At 40.5% G+C, this 15614-nt stretch overlaps 2 protein-coding genes across 2 annotated transcripts; one reads left to right on the top strand and one right to left on the bottom strand.

The window, feature by feature from the left end:
* The first annotated feature begins 372 nt into the window (after window positions 1-372).
* MALL (mal, T-cell differentiation protein-like) lies at window positions 373-2720 on the top strand. Its single transcript, XM_010574883.1, has 4 exons — window positions 373-489; window positions 1635-1802; window positions 2154-2282; window positions 2640-2720. Exons 1-4 carry the CDS (start codon window positions 388-390, stop codon window positions 2700-2702), a joined length of 462 nt encoding a protein of 153 aa, XP_010573185.1. The 5' UTR covers window positions 373-387; the 3' UTR covers window positions 2703-2720.
* A 719-nt stretch (window positions 2721-3439) lies between these two features.
* ASB3 (ankyrin repeat and SOCS box containing 3) lies at window positions 3440-15614 on the bottom strand. The gene is made up of 9 exons (XM_010574884.1): window positions 15347-15614; window positions 14787-14945; window positions 13183-13295; window positions 12469-12604; window positions 11585-11762; window positions 9994-10191; window positions 6673-6924; window positions 4304-4437; window positions 3440-3718 (listed from the first exon to the last, which is right to left on the bottom strand). The coding sequence occupies exons 1-9, from the start codon at window positions 15540-15542 to the stop codon at window positions 3447-3449; spliced, it is 1638 nt and encodes a 545-aa protein (XP_010573186.1). The 5' UTR covers window positions 15543-15614; the 3' UTR covers window positions 3440-3446.

Raw genomic sequence — 15614 nt, 5'->3', positions numbered from 1 at the left:
AGTGGAAGCAAAAATATGTCAGGCTTGAAAGAGTGCCAAGGACAAAAATTGATTGCAGGAAATGTTTTTGCCCTGGTGTGGTGTAGGATTTTTTTCTCTCCCCTCTTGTTAAAAGACCTTGAATTGATTGTGTGCTGGTGGTGAGGCTGGGGTCCTGTTGGTCTCCGGTCCCAGTGTTGGCGGCAGGGTGTGTGAAGCCAGCTGCAATAACTGGAGGGCTGCCGAGGGCTCCTTCAGCCAGAGGAAGCAGTGTGGTGCCAGCCTGGGCTGGTTTCTGTGATTACATCCCTACGGGTGTGTCAGTTAAAACTCCACACAGGAGCGGCGCGGCACAGGCAAATGTGAGCGAAGCCGAGCCGGAGCGGTCACGGCATCAGCTGAGAAGAGATGGCCTCAGCGAGTCCCCCTGTGGCCTCCACACAGCCCACCTTGCCCTCTGGACCTGCTGTCTTGAAAACGGTCCCCTACGCCTTCATCCTACCGGAGATAGTGAGTATGCTGAGCTTTGCTGCGTTACAGCACCCCGCTAGTGGCTCTAGCGAATTTAAAAATCAGGGAGCAGCCCCCAAAATGATCCTGAAGACAGCATTAATGGGAAATAACATCTTCTCTTTTGCTTATACTGAATGCACAAAGGTGGTCTTTGTGATGTTTTTGGAACAGCTTGAGGGCAAGATACAGTCCAGGTCCACGCCACAGCCTGCATAAGGGTCGCTGGCTGCCGTGGGGCTGGGAGAGGCTGAAGAATTGCCAGCGCCTCCAGGGCAGGAGCAGCTCTAGTTATCACATAGAAATTGCTTGAAAATCAAGGAAATTTCATTCACTGTATTCAGTCTTTCCAAGGGCTTGAAGGCAATTGGGTGTCGTGTGACATTCCATGAATCTTTCAATTGCTTATGGGTCCAGAGGGCAGTCGGTGGGACTGGCTGAGATAACTGATGGTGTACTTTGACACATGACACAGTGCTGGTGACCCACACCACCCACGCTTCATGGGCGCAATTGCTGTGGCTGGGCTTTGCTGTGAGCTGCCTGTGCTAGTGGGCTCAGCTCCCTGCTGCAAATCTGGGGGGGGGGTTTCATCCACCAGAGCTGGAACAGCGCAGGGCGGCGTGAGCTTATCCAGATAATCCTGCACGCTGTCTGTGCACGGTAAATATTTTGGGTGGATCCAGAGCAAGCGACTCACTCTGGGCTGGTGCGTGGAGTCAGGGGGAAGACTTCCTCATGCTGCGATTTCAAGCCCAGGAGATTAATGAGCCCGCAGGGCTGGGCTGATGTGGCTGTTCGCCTTTCCCAGATAAAAGCACATTTTCTGGCTTCTCTGCCAAAGGCTTCGGAGTGAGATGTTTCCTTGCATCGAATACAGCAGCAAACTTTTGCCTTTTGTAATAAACATTTTTAAGTATTTTCCAAGAGTGTTAGGGGAAACTCGTGCCAGCGCGTGGTGCTGTTGTCATGCTGGGATGCTACAGGAGGCTGGTCCGCAGTGCCTGAAGATGCAGGGCTTCTCAACAGCTGCTGGGGCCAGTGTGGGAGGGAGGTGAGGAGAGACTCAGGGAGGAGAAAGCCCTTGGGGAGAGGGCTTTCCCCATTCCGTGCTCACTGGAGGCACCTGTGTTTGTCCCCGGCAGCTCTGCGGGACCTGGGTGTGGATCCTCATCGCTGCTACCTCCGTCTCCTTCCCACTGCTGCAGGGATGGGTGATGTACGTGTCCCTCAGCTCCTGCCTCATCTCCCTGCTGCTCCTTATAAGCTACCTCTTCGGCTTTCACAAAAACAGCGAGAACTGGAAAGTGCTGGTAAGGAGGGGCTGGGACACTGGCAGATGTTGGCAGCAGCAGTGCGGGTGCAAGACCACTGTGGCTGGTGACGGGTTAGCCGGCCAGCTGCCAGCCCTTCTGCAACCAACCAGCCTTTTTTCTTCCTTTTTCCTTGATTGGAAATGCCGAGGGAAGCTGTGCTACGCTGCAGGTGCTGTGTGGGCACAGGGGAGGGTTTGGCATGGTACAGGGGTTTGGTTCCAGCCCCTGTCTGGGCACGTCTGCTGTTTGAGCACTTGCACGTGCAGAGGATGGACCTCATCCTCAAGGCGAATCAGAAAAGGACAGTCCCGGGCAGGCTTTGATCCTTGCCGCTCCTTTGTATTGCAGGACAGTTTGTACCACGGTGCCACAGCCATTCTGTACATGAGCGCTGCTGTCTTGCAAGCCAATGCAACCATCCGCTCCGAGCTTGGCCCCAACTCGCCACTTTACTACCAGCTCAACAGCGCCGCATCGGTGAGTCAGTCCAGAAAACCCCAGGCAGGCCGAAGCACCTGCAGTTCCCCTTGGGGAGATGTAAGAGCAAATATTAAAGCCACAGCAGAGCCACCCCAAGCCCAGCAGTGTCATACTGGTCAGAGCTTCAGCTCCTCGTCTCTTGCATCATGCAGCCAGCATGGGCTTCTCAGGGTCCAGCAGCTCATGGACAGCCTTGTGTAACAGCCTCCTGGGAAATGTGGGGGGCTTTGCCTTTTCTTTGAGGCTGGAGAGAGCTCTAGGCTGGGAGGTTTCTCTAGGTCAAGAGCACTGAGAGGAGATGGGGTTAGACTCTCCCAGCTGACCCCAGCTTTTGCTCTTCTTCCTCTCATGCAGTTCTTCGCCTTCATCACAACCTTCCTGTACATCCTCCATGCCTTCAGCATCTACTACCAGTGAGCCTGGCAGTGCCAGCTTTGCCTCTGCAGGACCAGGGCTTTCCTAGCGCGAGGGATGCAGCTGTCTTACACCATGGTGTCCCGGCCCCAGCCCTGTCACCCACCCTGTGGGGACGGGGGTTGCTTTTTCACTTCATTGAAGGAGGGATTTTTGTACAGCTGTGCTGTGTCGGTGTGCTTGTGGGGACATTTTGTGCCTTGCCTATGGGCTATGCAAGGGGAGGGACTGGGTGCGGGCTCCAACGTTCTGCCAAATATAGACAACCAAGGACAGGAAAATAAAAGAAAATGACTGTTCCTTCAGCAAACGATTTCCTTTCTTATATTATTTTCCTATCTCTCGTTCAGCTAGACCAATCCCCAATACATAAATACATAACAATAATACAATATTGTGTTCTTTGACTTTCAGATAATTTCATTTGGTATATGCAGTACTTGGAATAAAGTGTCTACTAACAGTGTCTGACCAAGTAGATTTCAACCACTAGATAAGCGATGTTCATTGAACAAGCTAATTTTACTCCGTAAGAGTTAAAAATTTCCTTTCAAAAACCAGAAAATGTTCACAGACTTAGAAAGCTACAACAGACTTTTTAAACACATAAATCATAGAACTTCTAACAAACTTCTAGATATAGTATAAAACTACAGCATGAAAAGACTTATTACTACAGTTATTTACAGTAGTTCTTCTCCAGTGTCTACTAATTGCCATTACAAAATCTGCAGCTGCAGAGTTCAGTCACCACTTAACACAGGTGTTACAGGTGTCCCTCCTCTCTGCACCTTCAGCACTGGAGTCACTGGTAGAGGGAGCTCCCTCCTCTCTCTGCTTGAGATAATCCTCCGCTTCTGGGATAGCGTTGACTCGCAGTACATCGAGGTAGAGAAGGTAGTCCTGGAGACAAGCTGGCAATGGCAGTTCCCGGATAAACCGATCTGATCGCAGGCGTTCACTCGTTAGAAGGGACCGGATCTCAAGACGACAAAGATGAAACAGAGAAGGAATGAAGGCTGAAAAATTAAAAAACAAGTCAAACACTGAACAGGACACCATGGGATTACATCACTTGCCTGCAGTTACCTGGTTTAGCTGGATCCCATCTGAACCCCCCAGTCTCTGGGCAGGTAACGACGCAGAGTTCTCAATAGTGAAGGGCTGTTGCCTGCTAGAATCAGCATTTTAAAAATCTCCCTCTAGCTAGAAAAGTTACCTTAAACGTCTAGAAACAAAGTGTCAAAAAATCATTTTATCCTTAATCAGAAAGTTTTATCTAACCAGCCTAGAACAGCTAGCTACCTGCTTGGGGAGAGAGAGAGGCTAATGCCATCTTACAAGAAATGAAACATTAAGTCTGGAAGTAAATCCAGCAACAAAATAACAGAAGGGGAAACACTTTTAAGATAAGTACTAAATGACAGCATGACTCATTTGTTTGTTTAGGGTAACTACTATTCTGCTCCCCAGTTTCTGGACAAACAATGTCTATCGACTATTGAACCTTCTTTGCTGTCGTGCATTAGCACAAAGAGCTGTTTCCTACTTACAGCCTGGAAGCTGGCATACACAGGAACTTTTTTCCTAACTCTACTGCTTACCAAAATGGCTCTTGGGAGTCCAAGTGAACTTCTCTTTGTAGTCTGAAAGGTCTTGCTCTACAGCTGGAGGAAGTCTCTTCCAGTTTGTAAACTCCAGGATGAAATTAAGGGCATTCCCGCTCACAGAGAAAATCCTGCATAACAAAAACTCCCATAAATATCATTTTACACAATAGCGTACGTATAATAATGGTCACAATGCATAGAAAGCTTTACTGTTTTCTAACAAATCCTTAACAACCTACATCCCAAGCCCAGAAACAGAAAACTACTAAAGAGAAATTCAAAGTAGTTTTGACAGCCCAAGCCTTTACTAATGTAATTTTATCTTCCTCCATTTCTTTTTAAAAGTTAGACTGTAAGAGAAAAATCTCTGCTCTGAAATTTAAATGCCTCAGTAATAGGCAGCATTCTCCTCTGCACTAATTTCTCATTCCATTCCCACCTAAATTTTAATAAGGGGTCAAGACACCAGAGCATTATAAGCATTACCATCACATTTGGGGAAAAAATGCACATAGATTCAGATATTTATTAAAACAAAACAAAACAAAAATCCACAAAATTTGCAAGTGTTTCAAACTCTCCATCTACCAAAAACTGCATTTACCTGTATTCAGAAATCAGTATGATTTACATTTCAAACCTTTAGCAGATTTGATTATGAAGAACTTCTAATAAGAGCTTAATAGAATAAAGTGTATAAGGAGGTTTAAGTAACAGCAGGTAAAACAACTGTTTTAGTATTGCACGTGCTGAAAAGCCATGCAATTTCACAGAACAGCTTCTTGGCTAGATGTATACAATCCTGAATTTTCATTTGAATGAAAATCTAAATGCTCTAAATAGAGAAAAATACCAGACTAAAAATTTTTAATTCACTTGCTTTTTACAAGAGATTCATGTCAAAATTATTTTATGTCCTTTCTAGTGTTTATTATTTCATTTTCATATTTGACTGAACTTTCATAAATTCACCGAAAACCATACAGGAGAGAGATCTGATTGCCTAACTTTCTCTACGGAGAACAGTGATTTTACTTTTTCCACTGGTAATTAAAATTGTCACTGCTCTAGATTGACCAGTTTATGATTGATTATACAGTTGTTTTACACAATGAGCCAGAGACAGTTAATGAATGCATAAATGTCCTTTGCTGTCTACTATCCTCCTGTTATTTTCCAGTACGGAATAGTTAATGTTGAAGCTAAACTTACAAAAACATTAGTTTTGTACATTATGATGTGATAAGCATTATTTTTAAAAGTGGATATTTAGACAAAGGAAGTGACTGGTATAAAAGTGTGGACTACATAACAAAATATCAAAAATCATCATATATGACGTACACAGACAGTGAGATTTGTTTACTCACTGAACTGCAATCTTGTAGTGTGATTACTTTTGCAATCACTTAGTCTTCTATGCATAAATATGATCTACAGAAGCACTGCTATACCATGCTTTATATATACTCCTCTAATTAATGTTCAGAAAGCCATGGATGCTAATGATTAACAGAATCTCACTAAGTCATAAATGAATGCACTTAAAACTACCAATGATATCTTAACCACGATATCTTAACAGTACCTGAAATATAAATCAGTATTTAAGTAAACCATAAAATCCTACTCCTTTCATACAGCTAAGTAATGCATGTAATGAGTTTATACATCTCACATTATGTTATTAACAGCTGAGACATACGGTAGCAGTCTAAGCATCATCTTCACAGACAAGAAAAAAACAGAAAAACATACAAATACTGCATAATTTTAAATATAAGTTTAATTCTGTAGTGCCTAATTAAATATAAAACATCACCAAACAGTTATTTGTATGTGGAAAACCTTAAAAAAAAAAAAAACCACACCCCCCCCAAAAAACCCCAGACTGGAATTTTCACCACATTATTTTAACACAATCTCTAACTGCATCCGTTTCCTCTTCTCCTAGCCTTGGCCCAGCTTCACCTTACATTTGTTTCCCATCCCTCCTGACCTCTTTCTCAGTATTTGAATTTTTTCCTCCCATTACCATATTATACATACACACGCAATTTGCAACTAACTTTGGGGGCTAATAATAGATGTTCAACATAGAAACTGCAAAATTATGCCTTTCTCCAGGGTAGTGATAAAGCAATCTCATTTCTGACTTTCTTCCTAAAAGAAATTTGTTTTACTGAATCCAGCCATTACCCGTGGATGATTTATTTCAGACTTTCCGTAACCCTCACCATTCCTGATCATGGCAACTGATGATCAAGTACTATCCTCTGAAAGCATGCGTTAAATAACATTGGCAACAGCTTTGCAGATTAACATACAATATTTAAGTAAACAAGATAACATTATCTGCTTACCAGAATCTGCGCATTAAATTCACTGGATTAAAACCGGCCAAGAGCAGATAAGGCAGCCATTCCTTGTACTCCTCTTGCGCTTTAATTGTGTAACTTAGGAACTCCGATAACTGGTCCCCAGAAGGCAGTGAACAGCCCAGCTTCAAGAAGCGTTGAAACAAAGTAAACTTTTCATGGAACAGGCAATATCCCAAATTAATCCCAAGTAAGGTGATCCCGTATTTTAGGAAAATATCAATGAAATGAAAAAACCTATGAACAGCACACAAGGAATAGGACATCCTGTTAGTTCTTCCCCAGACCTTTGAGAAAGCAAATTTCTTCTACCAAAACTCCCCCCAAACCAAAGAAAAACCCAGCATGACATTCGGACTGCAGTTCTTTCTGGAAAGCATCACTTTAAAATGTAGAACTAGTTCAGGAGACTCCAGTCCTTACATTTAACTCATGTATTCATTTTATCCTGAAAAACCTGTAGTTCCAACCAGCTTCCAGCCCTTTAAAGCAAGCCTTTTGATCACAGATAGAAACCTCCCAAAGTCATCAATTACTGGGATCTGTAACCCAGAGGTATTACCACATTGCTGCTCCACCACGCGCTTGCTGTAAGCAGAAAGCACTGTGCCCACTTGATGAGGTTTCACCTTAAAAACATGCCACATGCAACAGATGGACAAGTATGCAAAAATATCAAATGACTGCATGCCCCAGAACTTGGGGACCAGCCTAATGTTCAAACTTATTAAGGGTTTAATTTACACCCAGCTCCATTTGCAGGTAGGTCTGCAACCCACTGAACTGTGGTAAACATTTTAAAATGTTTTTACAAGAATAATTTTATTACCATATTATAATTGATAATGATATGATAATGAATGAGATTATGACTGATAATTAGCGTGGTGTTAGTTAGTAACTGGATTGCACATTACTTCATAGAAGTGGTTTTGAAGTGGCGATATATGTTACCTGCCTCATTTACAGCACATTTTAGTAGTTACCTGGTCTGCATCCCTTCCTAAATTATTATATACTAAGAATAGGACAGAAGGGGAAAAACAATGTCCAAGGATTTTTAACGATGCTTTCTGGGAGTCTGCGATGAAAGTCAGTAATAACAAACCCTATGCACTGCTTCACTGCACACCTTATACGTCATGTATGGAGATATGGGAAAGCACATTCTGCCTTGTACCCCGATGTGTGATTTCACATGCGCCGTTTTGGATATGGATGAGTTCCTGCCTCAAGCAGTTCAAAATCACCTGCAGCCTGACCAGAGACACAAGAGGCTGTAACAGGCACAGTCACTGGGATGTACTTTCACTACTAAAAAAACCTAATTCTGTCCTTGATTTCCCTCTTTGAAATAAGCCTTTTTACTTCAAGTAGGATAAACTCAATCAGAATATTACTGTAGTATTTTCACTTCAGGACCATTATGAAACTGGCAAGTTATTTATTGCAATTATGGCATTGTAGATCGATGGCATATATTTGGTAAAGTTTTTAAAAATTTTCCTAAGCCAACTGTAAGAATGTGCGATCCTATTAATTAGTAGCATGCAACTAGTACACACTTTACAAACACATACATTCAAACATATTCAACAAAGAATATCCCAGCACAGTTAATTCTTTCAACAGCTTTATCCAGGGGAAAAAAAAGGTGCATCTCATCAAGACCATAATTTTTAATTAGAACAGGCTTTCTCATAAAAGTAATTTCTCAAATAGCCTCTGCATATCTGTGTACAAGCCTCAACTGCTTACAGGATTCAGGGCACCAAGGCACATCCTCTAAATGTTAGTATTTTGGCTAAAAAGGTTTGCAGGTAATGAACTTCTGGAATGTAAGAAGTGTTAAAATATTGCATATTTTGATTTTTCTTCCCTACATAAAGGGAATCAGAGCAGGTCACATGTGGAAGGCAAGCAGTAAGAATGAGAACCTGAAATCATGACTCCCAAATGTAAGCCAGCCCCAAGAGCTACGATTTTGCATCTACTGGATAAACTGCTTTTTAATGGGGGTGAACAAAATTCACTACTACCATAACCTCATAAATTTAAATGGTAGCAACATAAGCAATAGATTTCGATCCATGTACATGAAATATTCTGTTAGAATCTGAGTTTTAAGAGCATTTAAAAGCATTTATGAAGATATTTACCTTAATGAAGCACACTAGCCACATAACATTACTTCGCATTAATATTCCTGAGGAAGAGTGCCTAGAAAGGGTCAACTAACTAGAATTCTGGCAAAATAGTAAATGAGAGCAATCAGATGAAGAAAAAAAGTTTTCAAATGTATTCTCTACCACATGAAATGCCTCTGTTGTTTTAAGGGGTAAAGCAGTTACCAGGTAATTGCTCTCAAGTCTCAATTAAAATCTAAAACATAATGACATTACAGCTCTATAGAAAGGTCAGAACTGCCAAGAAGTGACTGACATGTGATTCTCTATCTAGATTTGAGCTGTGCTAGTATTCAATCCTTTGAATGTTATTTTATACATTGAATTAGTTAGGGAGGAGCACAAGGTGAGCTTGGGGACAGCAACATCAAGAACTTTTACAGTAATAGCCCCCTCCTCCACAAATTTCCCACAGAAAAAGGAAGAAGAAATTTCTGTACTAAAAGAAAAAAAAAAATCAACAGTAAGGACATGAAGAGCATGTCAACTGACATACCATATATACACACACACTTCGGAGTAAGGCTTTTATACTTTATTATTTTTCCTCCAAAATTATAGCCTTTGCATTATGAAGTAAGCATTGTTTTATTTCCTGTTGAATACCAGGGGTGTGCATCACTCACCAGGCATAAAAAGAAATGGGTCATGATCTAAAAGAATGTATCATGCAGTTTCCCAGTCCTCCTTACAGCTATAGCATGGAGCTGATTAATTCTGCTTGTCTTATGCACAAAACTGGCATACAGGAAAGGAAAACACTATTTCACGATAACTCATCCTTATTGAAAAGGATCTGGCTACTTTTGATCCAATTACAGCATCAAGTCACGTTCCCAGAAGACAGAGACATGTTGGTAAGGCCTTCTGAAAGCACGAAAACTGCAATTATGTTCTACAAGACTCTTCTTCAAAGAGCTGAGCTTCCCCTTGGATATTTCAGTGAGCTTCTTCAGCTCATGCACGCAATCCAAAGCCCACACACTATTCGGATACTCACAGTTTAACTCCAGCAGCTCAAGAATTGAGGAAGGAGGGCAGGAAAACTGCACATTTAAAAAAAGTTAAATAAAGGCCAACATAATTATGAATAGTTTCAAAATATAAGAGATATACTTACTCTTTTTGGAAGACCATACACATGGGTGATCTGCAGTCGAAGTTAAGGCACTCTTGAGCATCTGGACTGTAGCCTTCTTTAAGTAATGCTTCCAAACATTCTTTATGACCACCATATACTGCTGAATACACAGGGCTCACTTTGCCTTTGCCTTTGTCACAAATCCGATCAGTAACTGGTATTAGCAACTCTAATATCCTGCAAATATTTAAAAGAACTATCTATTTTGTGATCTTATGCAATAATTAATTTAATTTGTCTGGTCATTACAACTTAAGAAGTAAATCCTACCTGTTTTTTCACTTTCATACATAGATAACAAACATTGTGCTTTGGGATGGATTTAGGCTGGCAATAAATATTTTAATCTGAACCAGGGACAGATATTTCCTATTATCCAACAATCCATTTTACAGCAATAGAGTACCTCTGCACATTAAATCCAGACTTCCTTGAAGTCTGGAAGCAAACTGAAAACATGAGTTGCAAATAAATTAATATTTACTTCCATTCAACAATACTCACTGAAGTACTGAAACAGAAAAATCATTCTGTTTCATAGCTCACACCTCTACATCCTTTCCAGCCAACAAGGATTAGTGACGGACACCGATTCCTTTGCTACTGGAACTTACTGGCACTGCTCAGAGGTTGCCAGTTACCTATTGTTGCAAAAGCTACGAAGGCAGCTAAACCACATAGTTTAACGGTGGACTTGGCAGTGCTAGGTCAACAGTCGGACTTGATGGTCTTCAAGATCTTTGCCAACCTAAACGATTCTGTGATCTTACGTTTCTGAGAAAATGAACAATACAGAGCTTCCTCAGTATCTACTACAGTCTGCCCTCCTCATCAGTTTGAGGAGTGGCATCAATTTGACACACCAACTTAATGATAACTAAGCTGATGACCTCCTTTTGCTAGGGGTTAAGATCAAGCATCTACTGATAATTTTGCAGTTAGTATTGTCATTAATATATTTGATTTTAAGTGCCGTCATACATGCGCAAATCATGGGGTTCTTGAGAGACGCTTCTCCACAACAGCATGCTACTCTGCGACTTCCTTCCACTCTTGGTTTTCTGCTGTGAAAGCAGCTTTTATCATTGGGATTGGGGAAAGCTACAAATGCATTTTGAAAAGGATTAAAGGAACTGTTTTGTGGCTTTCATTTTCTGGCTGGTTCAGCTAATTCATTATTTGCATATGATTACTTCTACTACTTAATGGTCAGGACTATAATTCTAATTAAGAGCTGTTCAAGTCATGTATAAAGCATATGCTGTTGTTACCTGTATTTTAAGATGTAAAAGTAATATGGCTTTTGAGTGAATCGGTATCTGGTTCAGCACTGTGGAAAACCCTCTAAACTCATTAGGATACGGATCAGACCCAGGTTAGATGCTGAATTAAAAACGGTTGGTCACTTTACTGGGACTACTAACGGACATTAAAATAGGAAAATAATTTGGAATTCTAAATTACAAATCAGCTTGAGAACTTGTTTTTCTTCCTTTTAGAGCTGAACTTCCTCTTTGTTGATTAGGTTGTTACCAGAATCTTCTGTCTGAATGCCTTTTTAATCACCTACTTTTTATGGCCCATTTCAGCTGCTGCATGAATAGGTAACTGCCAGTTATCCTCGTTGCAGTAGAGATTTGGATCTGCCCCTTTTGATAAGAGCAGTTCCACACATTCGGCATGGCCCTCCTGTGCAGCTATCAGCAGGGGAGTGGCTCTGTCCTTGGCTTGACAGTTTACGTCTGCACCTAACAAAAAAAGCCAATACTTTACATCACCACTACAGGACACAAAATAAACAACAAATTAATGTTAATCAGTAATGGGTTTTCACAGAGTGACTTCACAATACAACAGGTTTTCCACAGCAACAAGGAAACATTAACCAGCTTGTCGCTAACTTTTTCAACACTCAGTGCTTTAACATTAACTCTGTCAAAGATCAGCACAACACGAGATAAACCTGCTGGAGGAAAGGCAATGGGCTAGACAATCTTTTGATCACAATTATTTTTTGAGATTCTCCCCCAGGAGACATGTGCTTAGATGTATAAAACTTGTTGATTATATGAATGAGACTGTTGCTGTCACTTTATGATCAGAGAGAGGTATCTTCACTTAACCTGAACAATATTCTATCACAAAAGCAATGTCATCAAAATCAGACCACTAATGTAGTGCTATTGTGGGCTTCTAGAAGACCCTGATGATCCTTAATCTTTTCAGAGTTTTGGTTTATTACTTCCTACCATCACTTGCTGAAAACTATATTAAATTATTGAAACAAGATTTAAGCAATTAAGATGGTTTTGCATACCCACCTGCAATTAAAATTACATTAAAACCCCCTAAAATTTCAAGTTATGAAGTGCAAAAGTAGAACTAAAATTGTATCTGGTGACAGGCTGATGCGAGTTTACAAACAGTAAAAGCTAAATGAATGATCACTATTACCATGGGATACAAGCAGTCTTAAGCTCTCCAGTTTTCCATACTGAGCAGCAACAAACAAAGGTGTAATTCCAAAGTCATCCTTACATTCCTTGCTTGCCCCTTTCTCCAGGAGTATTTTCATTATCTCAGTGCATTCCTGAAATAAATATTTTTATTCTTAACAAAAAAGTGGGGGATTGACATAATGTATTTTTCCCACACATTCCAAACAGAAATAAGAAAAAAACACGATATATTCAATATTCTAAAGGAGTACCGAAAAATTAATGGCAGAAAAAGCTAGACAAGTTTAATTTTTCACATTTGTTCATTTACATAATATGTACAAATGGAAATTAAATTAGTTTATGAGAACCATTTCTAACATATTTCTATCCCAGAAATAGGTTGTACATCTCACTGATGATGAGATACTAAACAGAACTCTTTCTCAAAAAATCTTGTAAGAGATTCACTTCCCAAGTAACAACACATGAGCTTGTGAGTACATGCGATACTTATACTATTTAAATAATTATTGCTTCCCAACATCAACATCTCATGTAGTTCCAGATATACTCTTCAGTGCATTGCAAGCCCTTTGGCGTTTAGGCAACCTTATGACTGCTAGGGTAGGTTAGGAAAAAATACCCGATAAAAAAGCAAATAAATAGATAAATTATCACTCAGAATACAGCAGTTACATGGAAATTATATGATACACTTACAGGTTACCTGAAAAGAAGCTTGGTGCAAAGAATTCCATGCAGACCAAGAATGAGGTCCCTTAATATTTGCTCCGTGTTGGAGCAGAAACTTTACAACATCTGCATGTCCATTTTCAACAGCTTCAGATAGAACAGTAACAAAAAGAAGAAAAAAGAATTCTTATTAAATGGATTTAAGGAACTCATTGAAAAATTCAAATGGTCTCACCACTAACTTCCTGACACAATAATCATAATTCTTTTAAACTTGCCTTTTACATTTACACCCCCAAAACAGTTTTGGAGAGTGGAAATTTATCCACAAAGTTTTTAGTTAAGACTTGTTAAAATTCTACCTACATTGTGCTAACAAGAGTAACAAAAGCAAATTTCTCTCCTCCCTCTTTCCTGTGGAACACGGAGACAAATCTGCAGCAGGCACCTAACTGCATGACAGTTGCAATGGCCTCCCAAATTTGTGAAGCCCAGTGGCTATCTTAAAACAAATTCCTCCAAACATAAACTTAAAAAAAAAATTTAAAACTGTTTTAAACACTTATATAAAATTAATTTATAACGTGTACATTTAACTTATGCTAATGCATTCATTAACAAAGCCTCCTTTAGCATCCTGATTCATCCTCAAGTTTTTGCCAACGACAATTATACCAAGGCACATTTCCTGTGTAACCGTAAAAGCTTGATATGGTGATAAATGACCTGCAAATAGTTGCTACTGATTAAATAATTTTTAGAGTATTAGTGCACAAGCTCGCCAAAGGGGCACCAGTGGCTTGTAGTACTCAATGTCCAACACAGAGCTGTACCATAACCCCATTATGTAGTTTGGACTAACCTGACCATATACTTTTTCCTTTTTAAAAATCTCTTGGATACACAACTCCAGGACCGTTCCTTGGCCCTGTCTAATCTATGTAAGCACTTACACATAGTGTTAATTATCATTATCCAGCGTGCTTTTAGTGATGATTTCCCCACAAGTGCTACCTGTTACCAATTGTTTTAAGCAAATAAGCTATTTTGTCGCTTAAAAATAAAATGTGACTAGACTTGTAAACAGAGGTAATGTGGCAGCCGTGTTTGCCTGGGTACGGAGGTGAGTAAAACAATAAGCATATTTAATCAGATGATTTAGGCTCTGAGAATTCGCTATAGCAGAAGTTTTAAGCATTTAATTATGTCAAACATAAATCATAGAAAAAAATACTACAATAATGGACTTTAATTGCTAAACTAGGAATTCCAAAAAGAATAAGAGGTCTTTCCACATAAGAAGTAGGGAGGAATTAAAAAAATAATACTTGAAACACCCTCACATAGATGCAATCCTATACCTCCTAGACCTTTTCTGTGCCAGAAAGAAAGAAAAGGTGATACAGGAAACCAATTTGGCTATACAATTTTGTTTTAAAACACAGTCTGAAGCAGATTTGTCCACAAATAAAAGGTAATTTTTAGACCCACTCCATCCCTGAGCCTAAAGCCTAGTATTTAGGCTACAAAAATATGAAACATGGTAGGCAGTAAATGAACTCTGGTGAGTTTAAACTCAGCAAATAAGCTTTGCCCCACTCCTCAGCTGTTGTGAGATTTCAAGAAAGCTCGTGTCACCTAGGAACAGCGGGGTTGTTGCTTCGGTGGTAACTTCATTTGGGTCAGCCCCAGCTTCCAGAAGAACACGAATGCTTTCCAAAGACCCATGGCGTGCTGAAAGGTGCAGCGCACACAGCCCTTCAAATGTCTTTGATTTTATGTAGTCATCAGATGGAGCTACAAATGAGAGTAAGGGAGGAGGAAAAAAAAAAAAATACATTTAGCAATGAATTACAACACACAGTTATTTTCTGAAAATAACCGAGTTATTTGAGATGCATGGCCTACAGCGTATCCACGCGTGTGCTGTTATCAACTCTTCCAAACAGCAGTGTCAGTTACTGCTGGCCCTAGGCAGATACCCGCCTTGGACAGAGAAGGTGAAGTAAAATCAAATGTCATTCACAGACTGCAACATGCCAATTTCTCTCTACCACAGCTAAGTCAGTAACTACCAAACCACACAGAAATTTGTGAAACAAGTAAGAATAAGATAAGGGAAATCTATTTGGTTTATATTTTATATGACGGGGTAATTCAGCAGCAAATCACACTGTCTCACATCAGATTTTCCTTACCTGCACGAACTAACAGCCTCAGACATTCACTCGAATTGTGAGCTGCTGCTTCGTGGATTGGCACCCAACCCCTGTTATCTGGAACATCGATGCTGTATCCCTGCTTAATTAGTTTCCTCAGCATTTTAACGTTTCCTTCTCTGGCTGCAAGCCCCACGGCAGAACATCGATCGGAATAGGCTTCCGTGAAATCCATCCCCGCGTACGGCAAACGCTGCAGGAGCAAGGCGGGAGGAAGAAGGGGAAGGAGAGGAGGGGGAAGAAAATA

This window comes from Haliaeetus leucocephalus, unplaced genomic scaffold (genome assembly GCF_000737465.1).
Source record: "Haliaeetus leucocephalus isolate CR32 unplaced genomic scaffold, Haliaeetus_leucocephalus-4.0 Scaffold450, whole genome shotgun sequence".
NCBI lineage: Eukaryota > Metazoa > Chordata > Aves > Accipitriformes > Accipitridae > Haliaeetus > Haliaeetus leucocephalus.
The sequence above is the reverse complement of the archived record's forward strand: the minus strand, read 5'-3'. Positions and strand labels throughout refer to the sequence as shown.